Below are 20,895 nucleotides of genomic sequence, written 5' to 3'. Positions count from 1 at the left end.
AACTACCGCCAGGCTTACCGCTTGTTGCAGGCTTTATGAATTGACATTTGCTGACAATTTACTGACATGTGTTGTCGGTAACTGCAGCCAAGTCAGTAATTTATCTCCCTGGTCGGTAATGTCAGCTTTTCATGTGGTAACAGCCTTTATGAATTGACATTTTGCTAAGTGGTCGGTAAAGTCTGCTGTTTTCAGCATTACCGCATGAGGTAATGCTTTATGAATCGAGGCCCTAACGACCGACTGTAGCAGGTTTGAGGCCTCTGCTATTAACAGTGTAAGAATGGCTGCAGTTTCAATATTCCCCTTGAAAATCAATAGGTGAATTTTGATTGGCTCTTGTAGGCTCCACCCACTTTTTCCGAATATTAATCCTAGTCACCCAGTGACCAACTGTGTGAAGTTTGAGAATCCTGCCATTAACAGTGTAATAAAAGCTGCAGTTTACATTTTCCCATGTAAAAAGTGAGTTGTTTTTGGCTCCGCCCACTATTTCTAACCTTGACATACAGTCACTTAATGACCAAGTTTATGAGCTTTGGGGTCCTTGGCATCAATAAGTTGCATTTTACCATTGAAATTAAACAAATGTTATTGGCTGTTTTCTGCCCGCTCCCTTCAGAATTTAAAACCCAGTCTCCCAGTGACTGACTGTAGCAGATTTTAGACCTCTGCCATTATGAGTGTAAGAATGGAAGCAATGTAAATATTCCCCTTGAAAATCAAAAGGTGAATTTTGATTGGCTGCTGTAGGCTCCACCCACTTTCCTGAATATTAGTCCCAGTCACCCAGTGGCCAACTGTGTCACATTTGAGAACCCTGCCAATAACAGAATGGCTGAAATCAATCTAACAAATCTGATTGGCTTTTTGTGGCTCTACCCATTTAGTGAATTTGTACCCCAGTCACCCAGTGACTGACTGTATCAGGTTTGAGGCCTCTGCCATTAACAGTGTAAGAATGGTAGCAATGTGAATATTTCCCTTGAAAATCAATAGGTAAATTTTGATTGGCTGTTGTAGGCTCCACCCACATTTCTGAATATTCATCCCAGTCACCCAGTGGCCAATTGTGTAAAGTTTGGGAACCCTGCCATGTAAAAAATGTAGTTGTTGGCACCGCCCACTTTTTCTACCTTTGACATGCAGTCACTCAATTATCAAGTTTATCAGCTTTGGGGTCCTTGGTATCAATATTTTGTATATTCCCATTGAAAAATAAACAAATCTGGCTGTTTGTGGCTCCACCCCCTTTCTGAATTTGGACCCTAGTCACCCAGTGACCAACTGTACCAGGTTTGAGGCATCTGCTTTTAACAGTATAAGAGAATGGTAGCAGCTTAAATATTCCCTTTGAAAATCAAAAGGTGATTTTTTATTGGCTGTTGTAGGCTCCACCCACCTTCCAAAATCTTAATCTCAGTCACCCAATGACCAACTGTGCAAAGTTTGAGAACTCTGCCATTAACGGTGTAAGAATGGCTGCAGTTTATATTTTCCCAGTTGTTTTTGGCTCCGCCCACTTTTTGTAACCTTGACACACAGTCACTCAATGACCAAGTTTGTGATCTTTCAATTTCCTGGCATCAAAAATGTGGGAATGGAAGCAGTTTATCCACCAAGGAAATCTGATTGGCTTTATGTGGCCCCGCCCCTTTAGTGAATTTGGACCCCAGTCACCCAATGACTGACTGTAGCAAGTTTGAAGCCTCTGCCATTAAAAGTGTATGAATAGCAGTAGTTTCAATATTCCCCCTTGAAAATCAATAGGTGAATTTTGATTGGATGTTGTAGGCTCCACCCATTTTCTTGAATCTTAATCGCATTCACGCAATGACCAACTGTGTCAAGTTTGAGAACCCTGCGATTAACAGTCTAAGAATGGCTGCAGTTTACATTTTCCCATTTAATATGAACGGCTGAAATTTAATTGGCTGTTTTATGCTCCGCCCCCTTTTCCTGGATTTGTAACCTCGGTCACCAAGTGACCAACTGTGCCAAGTGTGGGGACTCTGGCTTGATTAGTGTGAGAATGGCAGCCTTTTACATTTTTTCCATTGACTTGAATGGGTGAAATCTGATTTGCTGTTTGTAGCTCCGCCCACGTATGCAGGGGGGACCCGAGACCCCCAGAACATATCATCCCAGGTAGTAAGGGATCTGTGTACCAAGTTTCGTTCAAATCGGTCAAGCCGTTTTCGCGTGATCGCGGCACATACACACATACACACATACATACATCCGATTTTATATATATAGATGTACATTGCTTGCTTCTCCTGCCTTATGGGGGTGATGGTCACACTGACCGAGCCGCTGCTCCATCCCGCCACTGTCATTTTATGGGATATGTACACTGCCTCCTATCTCCGGATAGCGAACGCTAATGTGAACCGGGCCTAAGTCGGAAAAAATATGAGTTTTACTTACCTGGGGCTTCTACCAGCCCCCTGCAGCAGTCCTGTGCCCTCGTAGTCACTCACTAATCCTCTGGTCCCCCACTGCCAGCTAGTTTCGTTTTAGCCGACAGGCCGGTCAGGACTGGCCACGCGTAGCTTTTTCCGCATTCCCAACTGTAATTAGCGCTATTGCGGGCCGATTTGATGATTATAATTGAATTGGATGAAAATTGGTGCCACCAAGAGCATACCCGACGACGATGCAACCAGTTTCGGGCCAAAATTGGACTTGTACCGATTGTAAAATGTACACCCCCGATGTCCGTACATGAATACTTCATGCATTTGTGTATTCCGCCACTGTCTCCGTCCACCTACTCACACACACAAGGCTGCTGGCATATTGTGGGCACATGTGATGTCACACATGCCCACGATACACCATCAACCACGTGGGGAGCATGTGTGTGAGGAGACGGAGCCAGCGGCGGACACTGACAGGTAAAATATTCATGCACAGGCAGTGAGGGGGAGGAACATTTTACACTAAGGAGGTACAGCGACCTGGGCCGGTGTCAACATTTTCAATCCATAAAAAGTACAGAGACCATGACATTGTGTCTTCATCTTCCTCACAGGAACAGAAATCCTGGACAACATTAAGGGTCGGCGTATCATGAAAAGTCACTGCCCCGCAGACCTTCTACCACAGAGCTTCTCGGAAAAGAACTGCAAGGTGCGCGGCTAGTGTGATGTCATTCATGTCATGGAGTTACCATCTGTTTCTGGAGAGCTTGGACTGCTGACGGTCTGGTCCAAAACACCCTGGAGAGGCTGGACTATGCTTATTCTACAGAGCATGACCTATCTTAAGCCGGGTACACACCTTCAATTTTGTTTGGACAATCACTGACCAATCTTACCAACTCCATGTAGTATGAGAACTTACCTGCACAATCTGCTCATAGATTCAAAATCTGTTTACCCTCATACTACATATAGGTGGTAAAAGTGGCCAGTGATTGGCCAATCATAATTGAAAGTGTGTACCAGGCTCCTGGTCATAGGCCACATACACACATCAGACCATAATGAAAGATCACAGACCAATTTTACCCCCTTCCATGTAGTATGAGAGCCATACCTACACAGTCTTTTCTATGGAGCTGAACTCCCCATCAGAAAAAATCTTTGCAAGATGCTGCACCCACAGATTTGTACAGACACAAAAGATCGGAAAGGAACGGATCTTTTGCAGGAACAGATCTTTTGCAGATACTGATCTTTTGAATGTCTACACTACAGCATCTGTGTGTGCAGCATCTTGCAAAGATTTTATCTGATGGGGAGTTCAGCTCCATAGAATAGACTGTGTAGAGTATGGCTCTCATACTACATGGAAGGGGGTAACATTGGTCTGTGATCTTTCATTTTCCAAAGACTATGGTCTGATCTGATGTGTGTATGTGGCCTTATTCTTCAGCCTGGCTTGAGCCAGGATTCAAACCCTGGTCAAGGGCTCAAATCCCACATCAAAGTCAACAGCTGATATGTCACTAAATTGCCTCTTTAAAGCTAATGGGAGCCATATTGTAAAAGAAAAAAACAGATACCTAAGGAGAGGGAAGGCTCTGTGTCCTAATGAGCCTTTCCGCTCCTCTCCCGGTCCCACCATTGCAGCGGCAGCTCCTCTGTTCAAATCCCCTGACTTCGGAAGTCTTTGGGAGCCGAGTCCTCCCTAAGACAGGTAGCTCCATACTGCGCACGTGCAAGTGCGCGAGAGAGGGCACCCACGCGTGCGCCGTCTGGAGCAGCTCGTCTTCAGGAGCACTCGGGCTCCCAAAGACTTCCGAAGCCTCCCTTCGGCAGCAGAGAAAGCAGCATTTGACCAAATTTGCTACGGGGGATCCTGCGCTGGAACGACCACCGGGAGAAGGCTCTTTTTTTTATTTTTCTTAATACGGTTCCCATTCACTTTCAGAAATTTACCATGATGTAGTTTTTAGTTGCCACATGAGTAGGTATATTCCGATTGAGGGCCTTACATTGTTTCATACACAAATCTGTACTTTCTTATTTCCTCAGCTATTTTCATGAGCATTACATATTTTTGTGTAACATCTGCTGAGATAAGAGAGTAAGCCTCATAGAAAGTGTTCTTTTTATTACAAGAAGAAAACTTACGGCCTCCAAAGGCCGTTGGCTGCTCTCGTACATATATCTCACACATACATACAGAAAATATTTTGCAGGCAGTGTGTAGATCATGTCCATTCAAGTTTTTTCATTTTACTTTTGTGTAGGTCATCTATGTGGCTCGCAATCCTAAGGATGTGATGGTCTCCTTCTATCATTTCCATCGAATGCACCCCATTTCCTCGACTCCCGGGACACTTCAAGAGTTCATGATGGGATTTATAGAGGGGACAAGTAGGTATTATGCTGATAACATTTGAATTATTAATAATATGAGTAATATGTAATGTATGTTAGTAAACAATATCACAACCTTCTACATAACTCTACATTAGGTAGAATACACCATCTCTGACTATCTCTCTGGCTTTTTGATTCCACTCACCACCAGGCTATCAGGTCCTCTGACTTGTTCCTCTGGTAGAAGATACTCTGCTCCTGATACGCCTTACCTTTTTGATCATACTCATCACCAGGCTATCACACCCTCCAACACTTCTTCCCATTAGGTAGAAGATACTCCTCCTGGCTACATCCAACACGTCCTTCCTTTAGGTAGTACATACTTCTTTTGGCTACCCCCAACACACCATTCCATTAGATAGACAATACTCTTCGTGGGTACACCCAGCACGTCCTTCCATTAGGTAGAAGATACTCTTCCTGGCTCCAACCAACATATCCTTCCATTGAGTAGAAGATACTCTTCCAGGCTACAACTAACACATCCTTCCATTAGGTAGAAGATACTCTTCCTGGCTACACCCAGCATGTCCTTCCATTAGGTAGAAGATACTCTTCCTGGCTACACACAGTACGTTGTTCCATTAGGTAGAAGATACTCTTCCTGGCTACACTCAATACATTGTTCCTTTAGGTAGACGATAGTCTACCTGGCTACACCCAGCACGTCCTTCCTTTAGGTAGAAGATACTCTTCCTGGCTACACCTAACATGCCCTTCCTTTAGGTAGAAGATACTCTTCCCGGCTACACTCACCACCAAGCTATCACACCCTACAACACATCCTTCCATTAGGTAGAATACACTCCTCCTGGCTACATTTACCACCATGCCATTGCATACCCCAACATGTCCCTCCATTAGGTAGAAGATGCTCTGCTCCTGCTACCTTTTTGATTACTTTCACCACCAGGCTATCATGCCCCCCAACAGGCCCTTCTATTATGGAGAAAATACTCCTCCTGGCTTCACCACTAGACTATCACATGCTCTATGTCCCATCATTAGGTAGAATTGACTTTTTTTGAACATCACGCCCTACATGTCTTTCCATCAAGCAGAAAATTCTTTGCTCCTGATGTTCTCCTAATTAAACATACCAATAATGGTGGAAATTATGCTTCTCTGTCTTATTTGTCTCTTTAAAGTTACATTTGGGTCTTGGAGCCGAAACGTGAAAGGATGGTGGAAGAACAGGCACCAGAAAAACGTTCTCTTTCTCTTTTATGAGGACCTGTTAGAGGTGAGATCATTTTCAGATTTGCATGGACACACCATACCAATACTTCTCCACCAGCTGCACACTGAGAGGGACAAGACCATAATCACTGTCTCATTCTCTCTTGCTGAAGGACACAAAACCTGAGATCAAGAAAGTGATGACGTTTTTGGAGAAGGACCTACCTGATGATGTTCTGGAGAAGATCCACCAACACACCACATTCAGGGCCATGAAAGAGAACAAGATGACCAATTACACTGACCTGCCATTAGATGTCATGGATCATACTATCTCACCCTTTATAAGAAAAGGTGTAGTCTCTATACTCCAATTTCTAACAAGTTCTATGTTGTGTAAATGTTGCCAAAACATATTTATCAAAAATCAGAAATCAAATATAGAACCAAAATCATGCAGAGGAATCTGTTTCTAAGTTTGACTCAACAATAAACAAACGTTGTAATATGACAAAGCACATGCATGTAACCGTAAAAAACAATCAAAACCACAAAACTCCACCTGCCCTTATAATCACTATGTGCAATAAATAAAGCATATGCATTCAGTAATAAGTAATAAGCATCTGGCAAAAAAACAAACAAACAGGGCATTTCTTAAAGGACCAATATTGGGAAAAAATTTAACATTCAAAATACAGGAGAACACAATAAAAAGTACTTTTCTCCCAGAGTAATATGTGCTATAAATTACGTTACTCCTATGTTTCTGTCACTTACATTAGGTAGTAGAAATCGGACAGAACGGACAGGTTTTAAACTAGCCCATCTCCTCATGGGGGTGGCCTGCATCTTTGTGTATAGATCGTTGTTACCCAGGCTGTACATAAACAGTATAACAATGTGGCTGCACATCTCTCATAACATAACAGGAAGGGTTTGCTATGCGAGATCAGTGAGTCAGAGAGGTGTCTGGCAGAGACACATTATTTTTTCATATAACCCATCAATTTGTTCTTGATGTCAACAGAAAAAAAATGCTCATGTAAACCATGTGGGCTTAAAGTGCACTGGTGCCAAAGCTCAGTTACAAATTGAGATACTTACCTGAAGAGAGGGAAGCCTCAGGATCCTATTGAGGCTTCCCTCGGTGCTCTGATGTCCCCCGTCGCTATGTGCGCCCCCCCTGGAAGATCAGTGACAAGACATTGCCGCTAATCATATCGGGGCCACGCAGACCCTCTTCTTGCAGCGTGGCCCATGTATGCGCAGTAAGCCAGAGACGCGGGCTCCGTGTTACCGTGCATGCTCTGCTGTGTTCGCATGTCTACTGCGTGGCCACGCTACAGGCAGAGAAGCTGCGCGGCCCCAACGTGGAGGGGGCCGCACACAGCAACGGGGGACATTGGACCACTGAACGAAGCCTCAATAGGAACCTGAGGCTTTCCTCTGTTTAGGTTAGTATCTTATTTTGATCCCGAGCTTAAGACTGGGATAGGTTTAAAATTCTCAAATTCTAAAGAAGAAGCATTTTGATTGGCTGCTGAATCTTATAGCTGTTTCTTTATCTTTTTTTCTGTATGGAATGAATCTCACATTTTGTATCTTTCCAGGGATCTGCGGCGACTGGAAGAACCATCTGACCGTGGCTCAGAATGAAATATTTGATGAATTTCTACAACGGGAGCTGTCTGACACCGACCTCACCTTCCGCTACCAGGACTGACGAGGCAGAATAGCCATTTCATCAATCCAGTGTTTGAACAGTACTCTTATGCTGGATACACACCATGAGTTTCCGCGTCTAATGCGTCCGTCGATACGCGTCGATTTGATTATTTCCGAGCATTTCCGAACGAATTTCGATGATTTTTAGGTCGATTGCCATGTAAAGTATGGCAAATCGACCTAACGATCCATCGAAGCTTGAATCGGACATGTCAAAAATAATCAAATCGATGCGTATCGACGGCCGCATCGAACGCGGAAACACATGGTGTGTATCCAGCATTAGGCTCTGCCCAGGGTGGAATCCTTTAGATTGTAAGCTCACAAGGGCAGGGCTCTCTCACCCTTTTGTATCTTGGAATTTGTTACACATTATTCATATTCATTTTGCCACTGTAATTACCAATTATGTATTTTGTACCTATTCTATATTTTGTACCATTTCTGTATTTTGTATACTGGTGTATACCACTGTCTGCATTATTATGCACCCCATGGTTGTTTCTTATCTTGCACAGCGACATGGAATATGTTGGCATTTTATAAATCAATATTATTAATTTGCTGTACTGCAAATAGCACTATGTAGAGCTGTACTACCACCACACAGCTCACAGCCTGAGTATTGCGCTCTGTCTCACACGGACAATTTTCACAAAAAAAGAAGAAGAAGAAAAATTGCCTGCAATTTGTTTAGTCACTTTGGACAGAGCTGGGAAGGGTTAGCATGCTGTCAGGCTTTTTGTGCTGTCTCCACCCCTGTTAAAGTACACCTGTAACAAAAATATAAGCCCCTATGGGGATACTTACCTCAGGAGGGGGAAGTCTTTGGATCCTAATGAGGCTTCCCTCGTCTTCTGTAGCCTTGGGCTGTTTTTTTTCATTACAGATTTCCCTGTTGAGGAAATCCTCTTAATTTCCTAGGAAAGTTCAGCGCTCAGGGCTGATCACTACTTATGTCTTCCTAAGGCACTTGAACTTGACCTGATGAAACGGTTTGTAGCCTCGAAATGCGTTGTCTGATGTGCATAATAAAGCGTCATATTTCTTACAAAAACCTTGCATTCTTGAAATTGACAGCACTAAGGTAAGATTTTTATTACCTATGTATTAGTTCACTAGAGTATTTATACCTTGGGCGCATCTTACCCTTTCCTAACATATATAGTACCCTCCCCAGAGGAGGGCGCATCTTACCCTTTCCTAACATATATAGTACCCTCCCCAGAGGAGGGCGCATCTTACCCTTTCCTAACATATATAGTACCCTCCCCAGAGGAGGGCGCATCTTACCCTTTCCTAACATATATAGTACCCTCCCCAGAGGAGTGTACTGAGACCTGGACCTCCCTCGGAGGACGAAAGATCCCCCCCCTTTTTTTTTTTTGGAGCAGTGACCGCCACATCATCTTGTCACAAAGGCTGAGTGGGGACTGTACTTCCTCACATGCCAGTATGAGTGATTGCCTTGCTTGCAACCTACCTTTGTGAGTATATTTATATTTCTTTTTATATACCACCATCTCTGACCTGACGATATTACACCAGATGAGGGAGCGAGATTGCAGCATTTGATCTCACAGCAAATCAGGTCTTTCTCCCTTACAGAACTTTCCTGCAAGAAAGGACCAGAGACTTGCCATAGGGCTGTAATTTCGTCAAACTATCCCGTGTAAGAGGGGGGTGTGGTAACTGGCAAATTTAAATAAAGAAGTAAATGAAAAAAAGTAGGCCTTCAGCTAGTAAGCCTTCTTCAGACTCTATTCCTGTTGACTTACAATACTCAGCTCATAGAGCTTGTTGCCGCGCGCTCCTCAGTCTATGGAATCTGTGGACACATATACAGTATCTCACATAGCGTGATACTGTAACGATTGGTGTCAGCAAGAGGCACAAATATCTGATTAAGTGGTGATATACAGAATCACCACTAATGCAGATATGTTAGAGTGAAATAGTCAGTATCTTCCTGATGGTAAATCAGCGGAAGGCTCACTAACACGGTAAGTGCCTGAAATGATCTACTCAGACCAGTGTCACACCCCGAACCTTGATTATTGGGGATCCGCAGTATCGCCAATAATACAAGGATAGACCCGATTATATAGCAATCTGCGGAATTGCTAATAATGCGGGTAGATGTAAAGCAGTGGACACACGAACAACATGGAAATAAACAAAACAGTAAATATTCACAAAGTTGTGGAAATATCCACCACACAGCAATTCCTCAGAGGTGTGGTTACCTCTGAATGGGAACCCCGTGTGTGAGATCCCCCAAAGTGGCAGTGGAGGAATCTCGGCCTCTGGCAGTAACGGTCTGCTAGGGCCGGCGTCTCAGGGAGGCAAGCCTCAGATAATAACCCAACAGTGGGAGACATTCCACTGAAGGGAGCAAGGTCAGACAGAAAGAGGTTCGGCAACAGTACAGGCGGCAACAGTACAGAGACGTGAGACGAGAGAATAGTCAGGAACCAAGCCAATAGTCGTTAACGGTACGGGCTGGCAGAGTACAGAATCAGGAAGCAGAAGAGAAGTCAAGACAGGCACAGAATCATACACAGAGAATCAATAACAATAATAATAATAATAATCTCCTAGTCTAGGTGTGAAGTCCTTGGTTTCAACACCTGGGATCTAGTCTAAGGTCTGAGTGCTGACACAGGGTATCGCAAACACAGACGAAGTGTGACTGAAAAGCACTTCCTTATATACTGCCTAGGAGAGAAGTCTCCACCCCAGGCAGCAACCAATCAGAGCAGGCTAAAATGTCAGCTGACCTCCAGGTCAGCTGACACGCTTTCTAAGAGTATAAAGGCGTGTCTGGCGTGCGGCCGCACCCCCTAGAGGCAAGATGGCAGAACCCTGGTGAACAGCATGTTGGTGAGTTTGGAGCAGAGTGCTCGGACGGGTGTGCGCAGCGGATGCGGACGAATTTCCACATCCCGCGTTGGAAGGTCCGCTTGCCGGACTGGATGCGACCATATTTCCGCAATCCATCCGGCGTTGCAGATTTTTCGTTACAGTACCCCTCCCTCTAGGCGTGGACTCCGGACACGTCCCACCTGGCCTGTCAGGATGGAGCTCATGGAACCGTCTCCTAAGTTTATCAGCATGTAAATCACCTGCTTTGACCCAGGATCTTTCCTCTAGACCGTACCCTCTCCAATGCACCAAATACTGCACTGAACCCTGAACTCGTCTGGAGTCCAAGATCTCCTCAACCTCCCATTCAGGCTCACCATCAACCATGACAGGGTGAGGAGGGGGGGAATCCACCTGAACAGCTGGTTTCAGGAGTGACACATGAAAGGCTTTCCCCACCTTTAGAGAATGCGGTAACCTGACTCTGTAAGTAACACGATTAACCCTTTCGGAAATTGGATATGGTCCAATATACCTGGGCCCCAGTTTCGCGGATGGCTGCCTCAGAGCTATATGACGAGTTGATATCCAAACTCTGTCTCCTGGTTTAAACTCCCACTCCGCAGACCGTCTCTTATCTGCCTGCCTCTTCTGTATGATGAAAGCCTTTTTTAAATTTTCTCCGACATTAGCCCAAATCCTCTTGAAAGATTCCTGCCACTCCTCCAGGACAGGGAATGGAGAGGTCGACACTGGCAAAGGAGAAAATTTGGGAGATTTCCCATTGACAATTTGAAAAGGCGCATAACCAGAGGACTCATTCCTGAGATTGTTATGTGCGAACTCAGCAAATGGTAGAAACTCCGCCCACTGGTGTTGGGCGTCCGCCACATAACATCTCAGGAACTGTTCCAAAGATTGATTGGTCCTCTCTGTCTGGCCGTTGGTCTGTGGATGGTAACCTGATGAAAAGGACAACGACATACCCATCCCCTTACAGAAGGCCCGCCAGAACCTAGAGACAAACTGGACCCCTCTGTCTGAGACAACATTCTCTGGAATGCCGTGTAATTTAAAGATATTTTGAATAAAAAGATCTGCTAATTTTTGAGCAGTAGGGAAACCACTCAAAGGCACAAAGTGGGCCATCTTACTGAATCTGTCTGTGACCACCCATATGACAGTCTTTCCATTGGAATCTGGAAGTTCTCCCACGAAGTCCATGGAAATATGTGTCCATGGCTCCTGAGGGGAGGGCAGAGACTGCAAAGTTCCAACTGGAGCCAGTCGGGAGGGTTTGCTCCTGGCACAGACGGTACAGGTCTTAACAAATTCCTTGCAATCTTGTTGTAGAGATGGCCACCAGACAGATCTACACAACAATTCTTGGGTTCGGGTAATGCCAGGGTGTCCAGCATTCTTGTGTCCATGAAACAACTGCAGCACTTTGGGACGTAAAGTACAAGGGACATAAAGAACCCCTCTTGGTTTCCCTTCTGGGACTTCTAATTGAAAAGGACTTAAGAGGCTAGGAAGGTCTTCAACTATCTCAGTGGCTGCCAGGATGATCTCTTTCGACAGAATACTTTCTGAGGAAGGAGATGGAGCAGTTTCAGGTTCAAAACAACGAGAAAGGGCGTCCGCTTTAACGTTCTTACTCCCTGGTGTGAATGTAATTATAAAATTAAAACGGCAGAAAAAGAGAGCCCATCTAGCCTGTCTGGGGGTGAGTCTTTTAGCTTTTTCAATGTACTGTAAATTTTTATGATCCGTGTACACAGTAATTACATGCTCCGCCCCCTCTAACCAGTGGCGCCACTCCTCAAAAGCAAGCTTGATGGCTAATAATTCCCTGTTTCCAACATCATAATTTCTCTGGGCAGGGGAGAATTTTCTGGAAAAAAAAGCACAGGGATGAAGCTTGCCCTGAAGTCCTGAACGTTGAGACAATACTGCTCCTACTCCAACCTCTGAGGCATCCACCTCCACTATAAATGGGTAAGCAACATCTACATGACGTAATATGGGAGCAGAACAGAATGCCTCTTTCAGAGAGGAAAATGCCACAACTGCTTCTTCTGACCAATGAGTGGCATCAGCCCCTTTTTTTGTCAAATTAGTAAGCGGAGACACCACCGAAGAGAACCCCTTGATAAATTTTCTATAATAATTTGCGAATCCCAAGAATCTCTGTAGTGCTTTAAGCCCAGATGGTTGTGGCCAATCCCTTACAGCAGAGACCTTTTTGGGATCCATGGACAACCCTGATGTAGAGATAATGTAACCAAGAAAGGCAATCTCCTTTACCTCGAAAACACATTTCTCTAATTTCGCAAACAATTGATTCTCCCTGAGTCTTTGTAACACATACTTCACATGTTGGCGGTGTCCTGTGATATTTTTAGAAAATATCAAGATATCATCTAAGTAGACGATTACAAAGCGACCCAGTACCTCCCTAAAAATCTCGTTGACGAACTCCTGAAAAACTGCAGGAGCGTTACACAACCCAAAGGGCATCACCAAGTATTCGTAATGCCCCTTGGGAGTGTTGAATGCCGTCTTCCATTCATCTTCCTCCCTGATACGGATCAAATTGTAGGCCCCCCTTAGATCCAACTTAGTGAAAACAGAAGCCCCGGGAACCTGTGTAAATAAATCGTCGATTAACGGTAGTGGATACCGATTCTTAATCGTGATCTTATTTAGACCCCTGTAGTCAATACAGGGGCGCAAACCACCATCTTTTTTCTGAACGAAAAAGAATCCCGCTCCTGCAGGAGATCTTGAAGGGCGGATGAAACCCTTCTGCAAATTTTCCTGAATGTACTCGTCCATGGCCAATTTTTCCGGGGACGAGAGGTTGTATAGGTGGCCCCTGGGTGGCATGGTTCCTGGTTTCAAATCTATTGGGCAATCAAAAGGTCTATGGGGGGGTAATTGATCTGCTGCCCTAGGACAAAAGACATCAGCATATTCCTGATATTGTGGAGGTACTCCTTCCACTTGAATCTTAGTAGAACACAAAACTACATTCTGTAAACAATGTTGTGTACAATAAGGCGACCAAGTAGTCAACTGCCCATTCCCCCAATCAAACTGAGGAGAATGTAATCGTAACCAGGGCAACCCTAGTATCACCGTAGAGGTAGACATCTTTAAAACGAAAAACTGTATGACCTCCCTGTGCAGAGCTCCCACTTGCAGCGAGAGGGGAGGTGTCTGACACAGTGGGGACTTTCCTTGCAAAGGAGTGTCATCAATCGCTGTAACATATAAATGTCTTCCTACTGGAAGTACAGGGATATGTAAACTTAAAGCAAAGCTTAAATCTAAAAAGTTAGCTGTTGACCCGGAATCTACAAATGCTGTGGTAGGAAAGTTCTGCCCTTCCCAATTTAGGGAACAGGGCAATAAAATTTTCTCTTGTTTTGGAGGTAAAACAATTCCGCTTAGGGTGGTACCCCCTACCACACCTAAGCCGAGGAGTTTCCCGACTTCCTACCACAGTTTTGTGCAATGTGGCCCTTTTCCCCGCAGTACATGCAAAGACCCTCTCTGCGTCTTCTTGACCTTTCCGCCTCCGTGAGGCGCCCGTGGCCTAACTGCATCGGCTCCTCAGTCTCAACTGCTGCCGAGCTACTGGCCCCAGAAGTCCTAGAGTACATGGGGTACCTGCCCTTCTTGTTGTACCTCAGACGCCTATCTATTTTAATAGACAGCGTAATAGCCTCATCTAGATCTTTGGGTTCCGGATGACTAACCATCACGTCAGTTACTGCTTCTGACAACCCATCTAGGTATCTATCCAAGAGTGCATATCGCTCCCATCTAGAGGACACCGCCCACTTCCTAAACTCTGACGCATACTCCTCAGCAGTACTGCGTCCTTGTCTAAGGTTTTTGAGCTTACGTTCTGCCGTGGCGGCGCTATCTGGATCATCGTAGATGACCGCCATGGCCTTAAAAAACTCCTGGACAGAAGACAGAGCAGGATGCTCATCAGGTAAGCCATAAGCCCACGTCTGGGAATCTGCATGCAATAGAGTCTTGATAAGAGTGACCTTCTGAGCCTCGGTTCCCGAGGACACAGGTTTCATCTCAAAGTAAGACAGCACTCTGTGACGGAAATTCTGGAAATCTGACCTTGTGCCTGAAAATTTCTCAGGAATGTTCATTTTAGGCTCGCTAAGAGCCGGGGGAGGTAGAACGTTAAGTGGTGATTGCAACCTTTGGACAGTCTCATTTAACTGAGTAATCTGAGCCTGCTGTGCAGTTACAGTAATCTTCAGCTGTTCTAACTCTGCCCTTACAGTCTGAAGCTGGTTTATCACCCCCTCCATCTTACTTCTTTATGGTCTGTGTTTCTGTAACGATTGGTGTCAGCAAGAGGCACAAATATCTGATTAAGTGGTGATATACAGAATCACCACTAATGCAGATATGTTAGAGTGAAATAGTCAGTATCTTCCTGATGGTAAATCAGCGGAAGGCTCACTAACACGGTAAGTGCCTGAAATGATCTACTCAGACCAGTGTCACACCCCGAACCTTGATTATTGGGGATCCGCAGTATCGCCAATAATACAAGGATAGACCCGATTATATAGCAATCTGCGGAATTGCTAATAATGCGGGTAGATGTAAAGCAGTGGACACACGAACAACATGGAAATAAACAAAACAGTAAATATTCACAAAGTTGTGGAAATATCCACCACATGGCAATTCCTCAGAGGTGTGGTTACCTCTGAATGGGAACCCCGTGTGTGAGATCCCCCAAAGTGGCAGTGGAGGAATCTCGGCCTCTGGCAGTAACGGTCTGCTAGGGCCGGCGTCTCAGGGAGGCAAGCCTCAGATAATAACCCAACAGTGGGAGACGTTCCACTGAAGGGAGCAAGGTCAGACAGAAAGAGGTTCGGCAACAGTACAGGCGGCAACAGTACAGAGACGTGAGACGAGAGAATAGTCAGGAACCAAGCCAATAGTCGTTAACGGTACGGGCTGGCAGAGTACAGATTCAGGAAGCAGAAGAGAAGTCAAGACAGGCACAGAATCATACACAGAGAATCAATAACAATAATAATAATAATAATCTCCTAGTCTAGGTGTGAAGTCCTTGGTTTCAACACCTGGGATCTAGTCTAAGGTCTGAGTGCTGACACAGGGTATCGCAAACACAGACGAAGTGTGACTGAAAAGCACTTCCTTATATACTGCCTAGGAGAGAAGTCTCCACCCCAGGCAGCAACCAATCAGAGCAGGCTAAAATGTCAGCTGACCTCCAGGTCAGCTGACACGCTTTCTAAGAGTATAAAGGCGTGTCTGGCGTGCGGCCGCACCCCCTAGAGGCAAGATGGCAGAACCCTGGTGAACAGCATGTTGGTGAGTTTGGAGCAGAGTGCTCGGACGGGTGTGCGCAGCGGATGCGGACGAATTTCCACATCCCGCGTTGGAAGGTCCGCTTGCCGGACTGGATGCGACCATATTTCCGCAATCCATCCGGCGTTGCAGATTTTTCGTTACAGATACTGTTTGAATGCAATCACAGTCGGCATTAGGTACAATCCTCCCCAGTGTTAATCCAACACAGTGGTGCTCTCACGAATGGTCGTGATCACGGGTATGCGTGATTCACGGCCATTTTTCCGCATCACGAAGGTCGTGAGCCGCATGCCGTGATCCGCATGGATCACGACATCGCGTCAAATCCGGATCACGGCCTGCGTACAAAAATACGGGTCACGACCCGTTATCACGGCCGTGATGCGGATTTTTCCCAAAACATGTCACTGGGCCAATCAGAGGCCCCTGACGCAGGCTAGAGCAACCAATCACAGGAGGGGAGGCTATGCCCTCCCCTCCTGTATATAACCAGCAGCCATTATCACAAACTCCGTCCTTGCAAGAGACTGTGGTCTGAGAGAGTATCTCCAGGCCATTTTTGTCACAAAGCAAGGGCATTTTGGTGTAAAAACCCAGCGTTTTTGCTCATTACAGTGATCTCATATTGCTGATATTACTTGTATTTAGTTAGCTAGTGATTACACTGTCAGTGAGTGTAGTTCAGTGTACTGTGCTGCTAGTGTCTGCTGTTGTGCTACTGTGCAGGCAGGCACTGCACACAGGTTTCTGTGCTGCTGTATATATAGTACTGTACTGTATTAACTAGCCAGTAGCCAGTAGCTAGTTCCCTGCTGAAACTTCCAGACACTTCTACGCATGCCCATTGGCCAGCACGCATATGAACACATAAGTTTTTACGTGTACGAGCCGAAGTTATGCATGCGCATGCGCAGTTAGTGAGTACGGGTACTGAGCCGTAGTTACGTATTGAACACACTATGACACGTACATTCATGCGGATTTTATGTACGCTTGGCCTACAGGTACGCATGCGCATGCCCAATCCCGGCTGTTAACACGTACATTTCTACGCATGGCGGCATTGGTGATACGCATGGAACATTTATGGGTCACGACTAGTTACGACACGACATTGCGGATTTTTAAAATACTGAACACGGCGAAAGACGGGTGGCACCGGTTGCGGCAAAAAATACGGGACGCGATCACGAGTTGATACGGATGCGGCTCCAATAATCACGGCTGCATGCGGATCCGTGATTAGGGGGTATCCGAGCAACACTGATCCAACACTCCATGCAGTTACTTACTGGTGGTATTCGCCATGATGTTTTACCACCAGTAACTAACGGTGGGCAGCATCTGGTGAGCCGCTACAATATTCAGTGTGTCGGGGATTTGTGTGCACAGAGTGGTCACCTAATCACTGCATGGAGTGTTGCATTAACACTGGGGAGGATTGTACCTAAGGCTGCTGATTGCATTCAAACAGTATCACGCTATGGGCTTGATTCACTAAACCGTCACGGTCGCTCTAGCGTTTTCACGTTTTCGCACGCAACCGTAAATTTTTGTGTGCAAATGTGCGCGTAAATTCACGATTGTGCGCAAAAACTCGCAAAAACACTAGCACGGCCGAGATATGGGTTATCGCGGTTTAGTGAATCAAGCCCCTTGTGAGATATATGTGTCCACAGATTTGATAGACTGAGGAGCGCACGGCAACAACCTCTATGACATGGGCGTAAAAATAGGGCCTGCAACTCCTGCTCCTGTGGAGGGGGGGGCGGGGGGCCTGGGCCCCCCCCTGGGGCCCGCTCAGGGCCGTTTTGGGGTGCTGGAGGGGTCGCAGCATGTGAGGAAAGCCATGGCCACACTCGGCGGGGAGGGGGGACGGTCCCCCCCTCCCTCACCTCGGGCTCTCCCCTCTGCGCTCCCCTCCAGCTTAAATTTGTGTCTGGGCAGCGGGCAAATACATACCTTCCGTGCGCTCCACCGTGGATAGTCCTCGCTCTAGTGTCTGATGCTACTTCCTGTTTAAACAATCAGACACTAGAAAGAGGAACATCCCCGGTGGAGCGCACGGAAGGTATGTATCTGCCCACTGCCCACCGCTGCCCAGACACAAATTTAAGCTGGAGGGGAGCGCAGAACACGATTAGTGAGTGATGAATGTATAATAAGTGAACTTGCGCAGTAATCCTTTGAACTGTATGCTGTTGACTGACAATGTTAGAATATACAGAAGGAGGTAGAGAGATTTTTTGCACAGAAAACGCACAGAAAAACTGACGAGTGGAGACAGCCCCTAAGTATCACCTAAATACATAAATTACAAGGCATCTTGCAAGGATTGTGAGGTGTTTATGGGAAATAGATAAGACTATTGGTTTACTTAAAGTGGTCTGAAAGCTGGCATTTCTACTTTGTTCTAAAAGATTCCTCCCAGCTTGAAAGCTAGTATCCCAGAAAAAACTTCTAGCAGAACATCACTGAAACAAAACACTTTCTCCTGCTATTCAGCTTCATATCTGCATCCAAACTGGAGATAACAGTATCTTTTTTACTTGTTAAAGGGAAGGTTCACGGTGATAAAAAAAAATCCACTTACCTGGGGCTTCCTCCAGCCCGTGGCAGGCAGGACGTGCCCTCGCCGCTGCTCCGCAGGCTCCCAGTCTTCTCCAATGGCGCACCCGACCTGGCCAGGCCGGCTGCCAGGTCGGGCTCCTCTGCGCTCCAAAGTGCACCTAACGCGGGCGCGCTGACGTCATCGGACGTCCTCCGGACTGTACTGTGCAGGCGCAGAACTACTGCGCCTGCGCAGTACAGCACGGAGGATGTCCGATGATGTCAGCGCGCCCAAGTGAGACATACTTTGGAGCGCAGAAGAGCCCGACCTGGAAGCCGGCCTGGCCAGGTCGGGTGCGCCATTGGAGAAGACTGGGAGCCTGCGGAGCAGCGTCGAGGGCACGTCCTGCCTGCCATGGGCTGGAGGAAGCCCCAGGTAAGTGGATTTATTTTTTTAGTAACTACCTTTAACTACCTGCGGACCGCCGCAGTATAAATCTACGGCGGGCAGGGGGCGGTGCGGTTCTGACCGGACGTAAACTCTACGTCCCATTCACCGCGCGTCCCCGCCTGTCCCCGCCGCTCGATCTCCGCCGCAATATGCTGCACGGCCGCCTCTATGACGGCAGAGCACTGTGAACCGGGCAGGAGCCGTTTTCATTGGCTTACATGGAGTGACAGGGTCAGGAGCCAATGAAATTGGCTCCTGACCGGCGCACAGCGCTCTGCTGTCATGGCGACGGCAGAGAGAGCAGCCTGCGGCAGGGACAGAGCGGCGGGAGCGGCGGATTTTAGCGGCGATTCGTCAGGAAGTGGCAGTTTACTAGACCAGCACCCTCTGGTCCTTAAGGGGGCAGAGGGTGCTGGTCCCGAAGTGGTTAAACACAAATGTATCAACACTGGAATGTAAACAAACAAATTGAATGTTATGTCAGAGTTTCAGACCACTTTAACACCTACAAAGGCTGATGTGGAGAGTTTACAGACTCTGTTCTGTTCAGTGTATTCTGCTGGAGCCTGGAAACAGTTAACTCTAAGTTACTGAGGAGGGTGGCACTTGGGGGGGGGGGGGGGCACTCAGTGTCAGGGGCGTAGAAATAGGGTTGCAGAGGTGGCGGGCGCATCGGAGCCCTTGAGCCAGAGGGCCCGTAGGGCCCTCTCTCAACCGCAGTATTAGCTCTTTGTTTCTCCTATGCTGGTAATAATCACTTCTATAGATGCTTTGAATGGTAATTATCATTAACGCACTGTTTCCCATCCCCTTCTTGCACCTCTTGTTTTGGTGCATCGTATCAATTCCTATGTATAGAGTGCTTGGGGGGCCCCATTGTAAAACTTGCATCCGGACCCACAGTTCCACAGTGTAGTGCCGCCACGGTCTTTGTCCTTCCCGATCAATCAGGGTTGCCATTGCCAAAAGGTCAATCGGATACCAGCCGTTAATTTCCCTCTTCTAGTAGCTACGATGCTTCCGCGAGTGGGACAAAGAAGCAGAGCCATCATCAACCATTGGGGAGCTGTTAGCCAATCACCACAGAAGGCATTCACCTGTTCCCTCCAATGGTAAACCCCTATGCCTGTAGATGCTGCTCTTGGACCAATCATAATCCTTCCTCACACGAAACAAGGGGGAGGGGCCTCTCACTATGTGACCTGACTGCACACATGGGTCACGCATTGAGAGCCCCCCTTCTTAATTGGAGTGACCTGTGATTGGCCCAAGAGCGATGCCCTCATCTCCTGCCTGCAGGGTTATCGACACCAATCGCAGCATCTACAGGTGTAGGGGGTTACCATTGGAGGGAGCAGGTGAATGCCTTCTATCATGATTGGCTAACGGCTCCCACTGGTTGATGATTGGTGGGAAGTCTGCTTCAAGTGGAAGCACCGGAGCCACTAGTCACAGATGAGGGGGAATCAGACAGGCTAAACTCTCTAAATACATTTAGGGTGCATTTCTCTCTGTTTTCCTTCAGCCGCGTGCATGAAAAAAGGGCCCGGCTGGATAATGAAATCTGATAACGATAAACATCATTGTCAAACTTGGTTAACGATAAATACTGTTGTAAAAACAGACGGAAAATAATAACAAAAATATATTAACGTTAAGTAATTTAACAATACAGCTTAACCTAACCCTACTCTCACACAGAACCCTCCCCTGCGGGTGCCAAAAACTAACCACTCCCCTAGTGGTGCCTAACCCTAACCGCTCCCCTGGTGGTGCCTAACCCTAACCACCCCCCTGATGGTGCCTAACCCTATCCCCCCTGGTGGTGCCTAACCCTAACCATCCCCCTGGTGGTGCCTAACCCTAACCCACCCGGTGGTGCCTAACCCTAACCACCAC

The 20,895-nt window shown here is 46.5% G+C and overlaps 1 protein-coding gene across 1 annotated transcript in view; it reads left to right on the top strand.

Moving 5' to 3' along the window:
• Positions 1–7,816, top strand: part of LOC137524222 (sulfotransferase 1B1-like) — an 80,789-nt gene extending 72,973 nt beyond the window's left edge. The window contains exons 5-9 of the mRNA XM_068243839.1: positions 3,038–3,135; positions 4,703–4,829; positions 5,987–6,081; positions 6,191–6,371; positions 7,631–7,816. Coding sequence (XP_068099940.1) covers positions 3,038–3,135; positions 4,703–4,829; positions 5,987–6,081; positions 6,191–6,371; positions 7,631–7,743 — 614 coding nt within the window. The 3' untranslated portion in view covers positions 7,744–7,816. The remainder of the gene's footprint in view (positions 1–3,037; positions 3,136–4,702; positions 4,830–5,986; positions 6,082–6,190; positions 6,372–7,630) is intronic.
• Positions 7,817–20,895: the final 13,079 nt, after the last annotated feature.

The sequence above is a fragment of the Hyperolius riggenbachi genome, chromosome 7 (assembly GCF_040937935.1).
Source record: "Hyperolius riggenbachi isolate aHypRig1 chromosome 7, aHypRig1.pri, whole genome shotgun sequence".
NCBI lineage: Eukaryota > Metazoa > Chordata > Amphibia > Anura > Hyperoliidae > Hyperolius > Hyperolius riggenbachi.
Note: the sequence above shows the minus strand (reverse complement) of the source record. Positions and strands in the feature narration are given on the sequence as shown.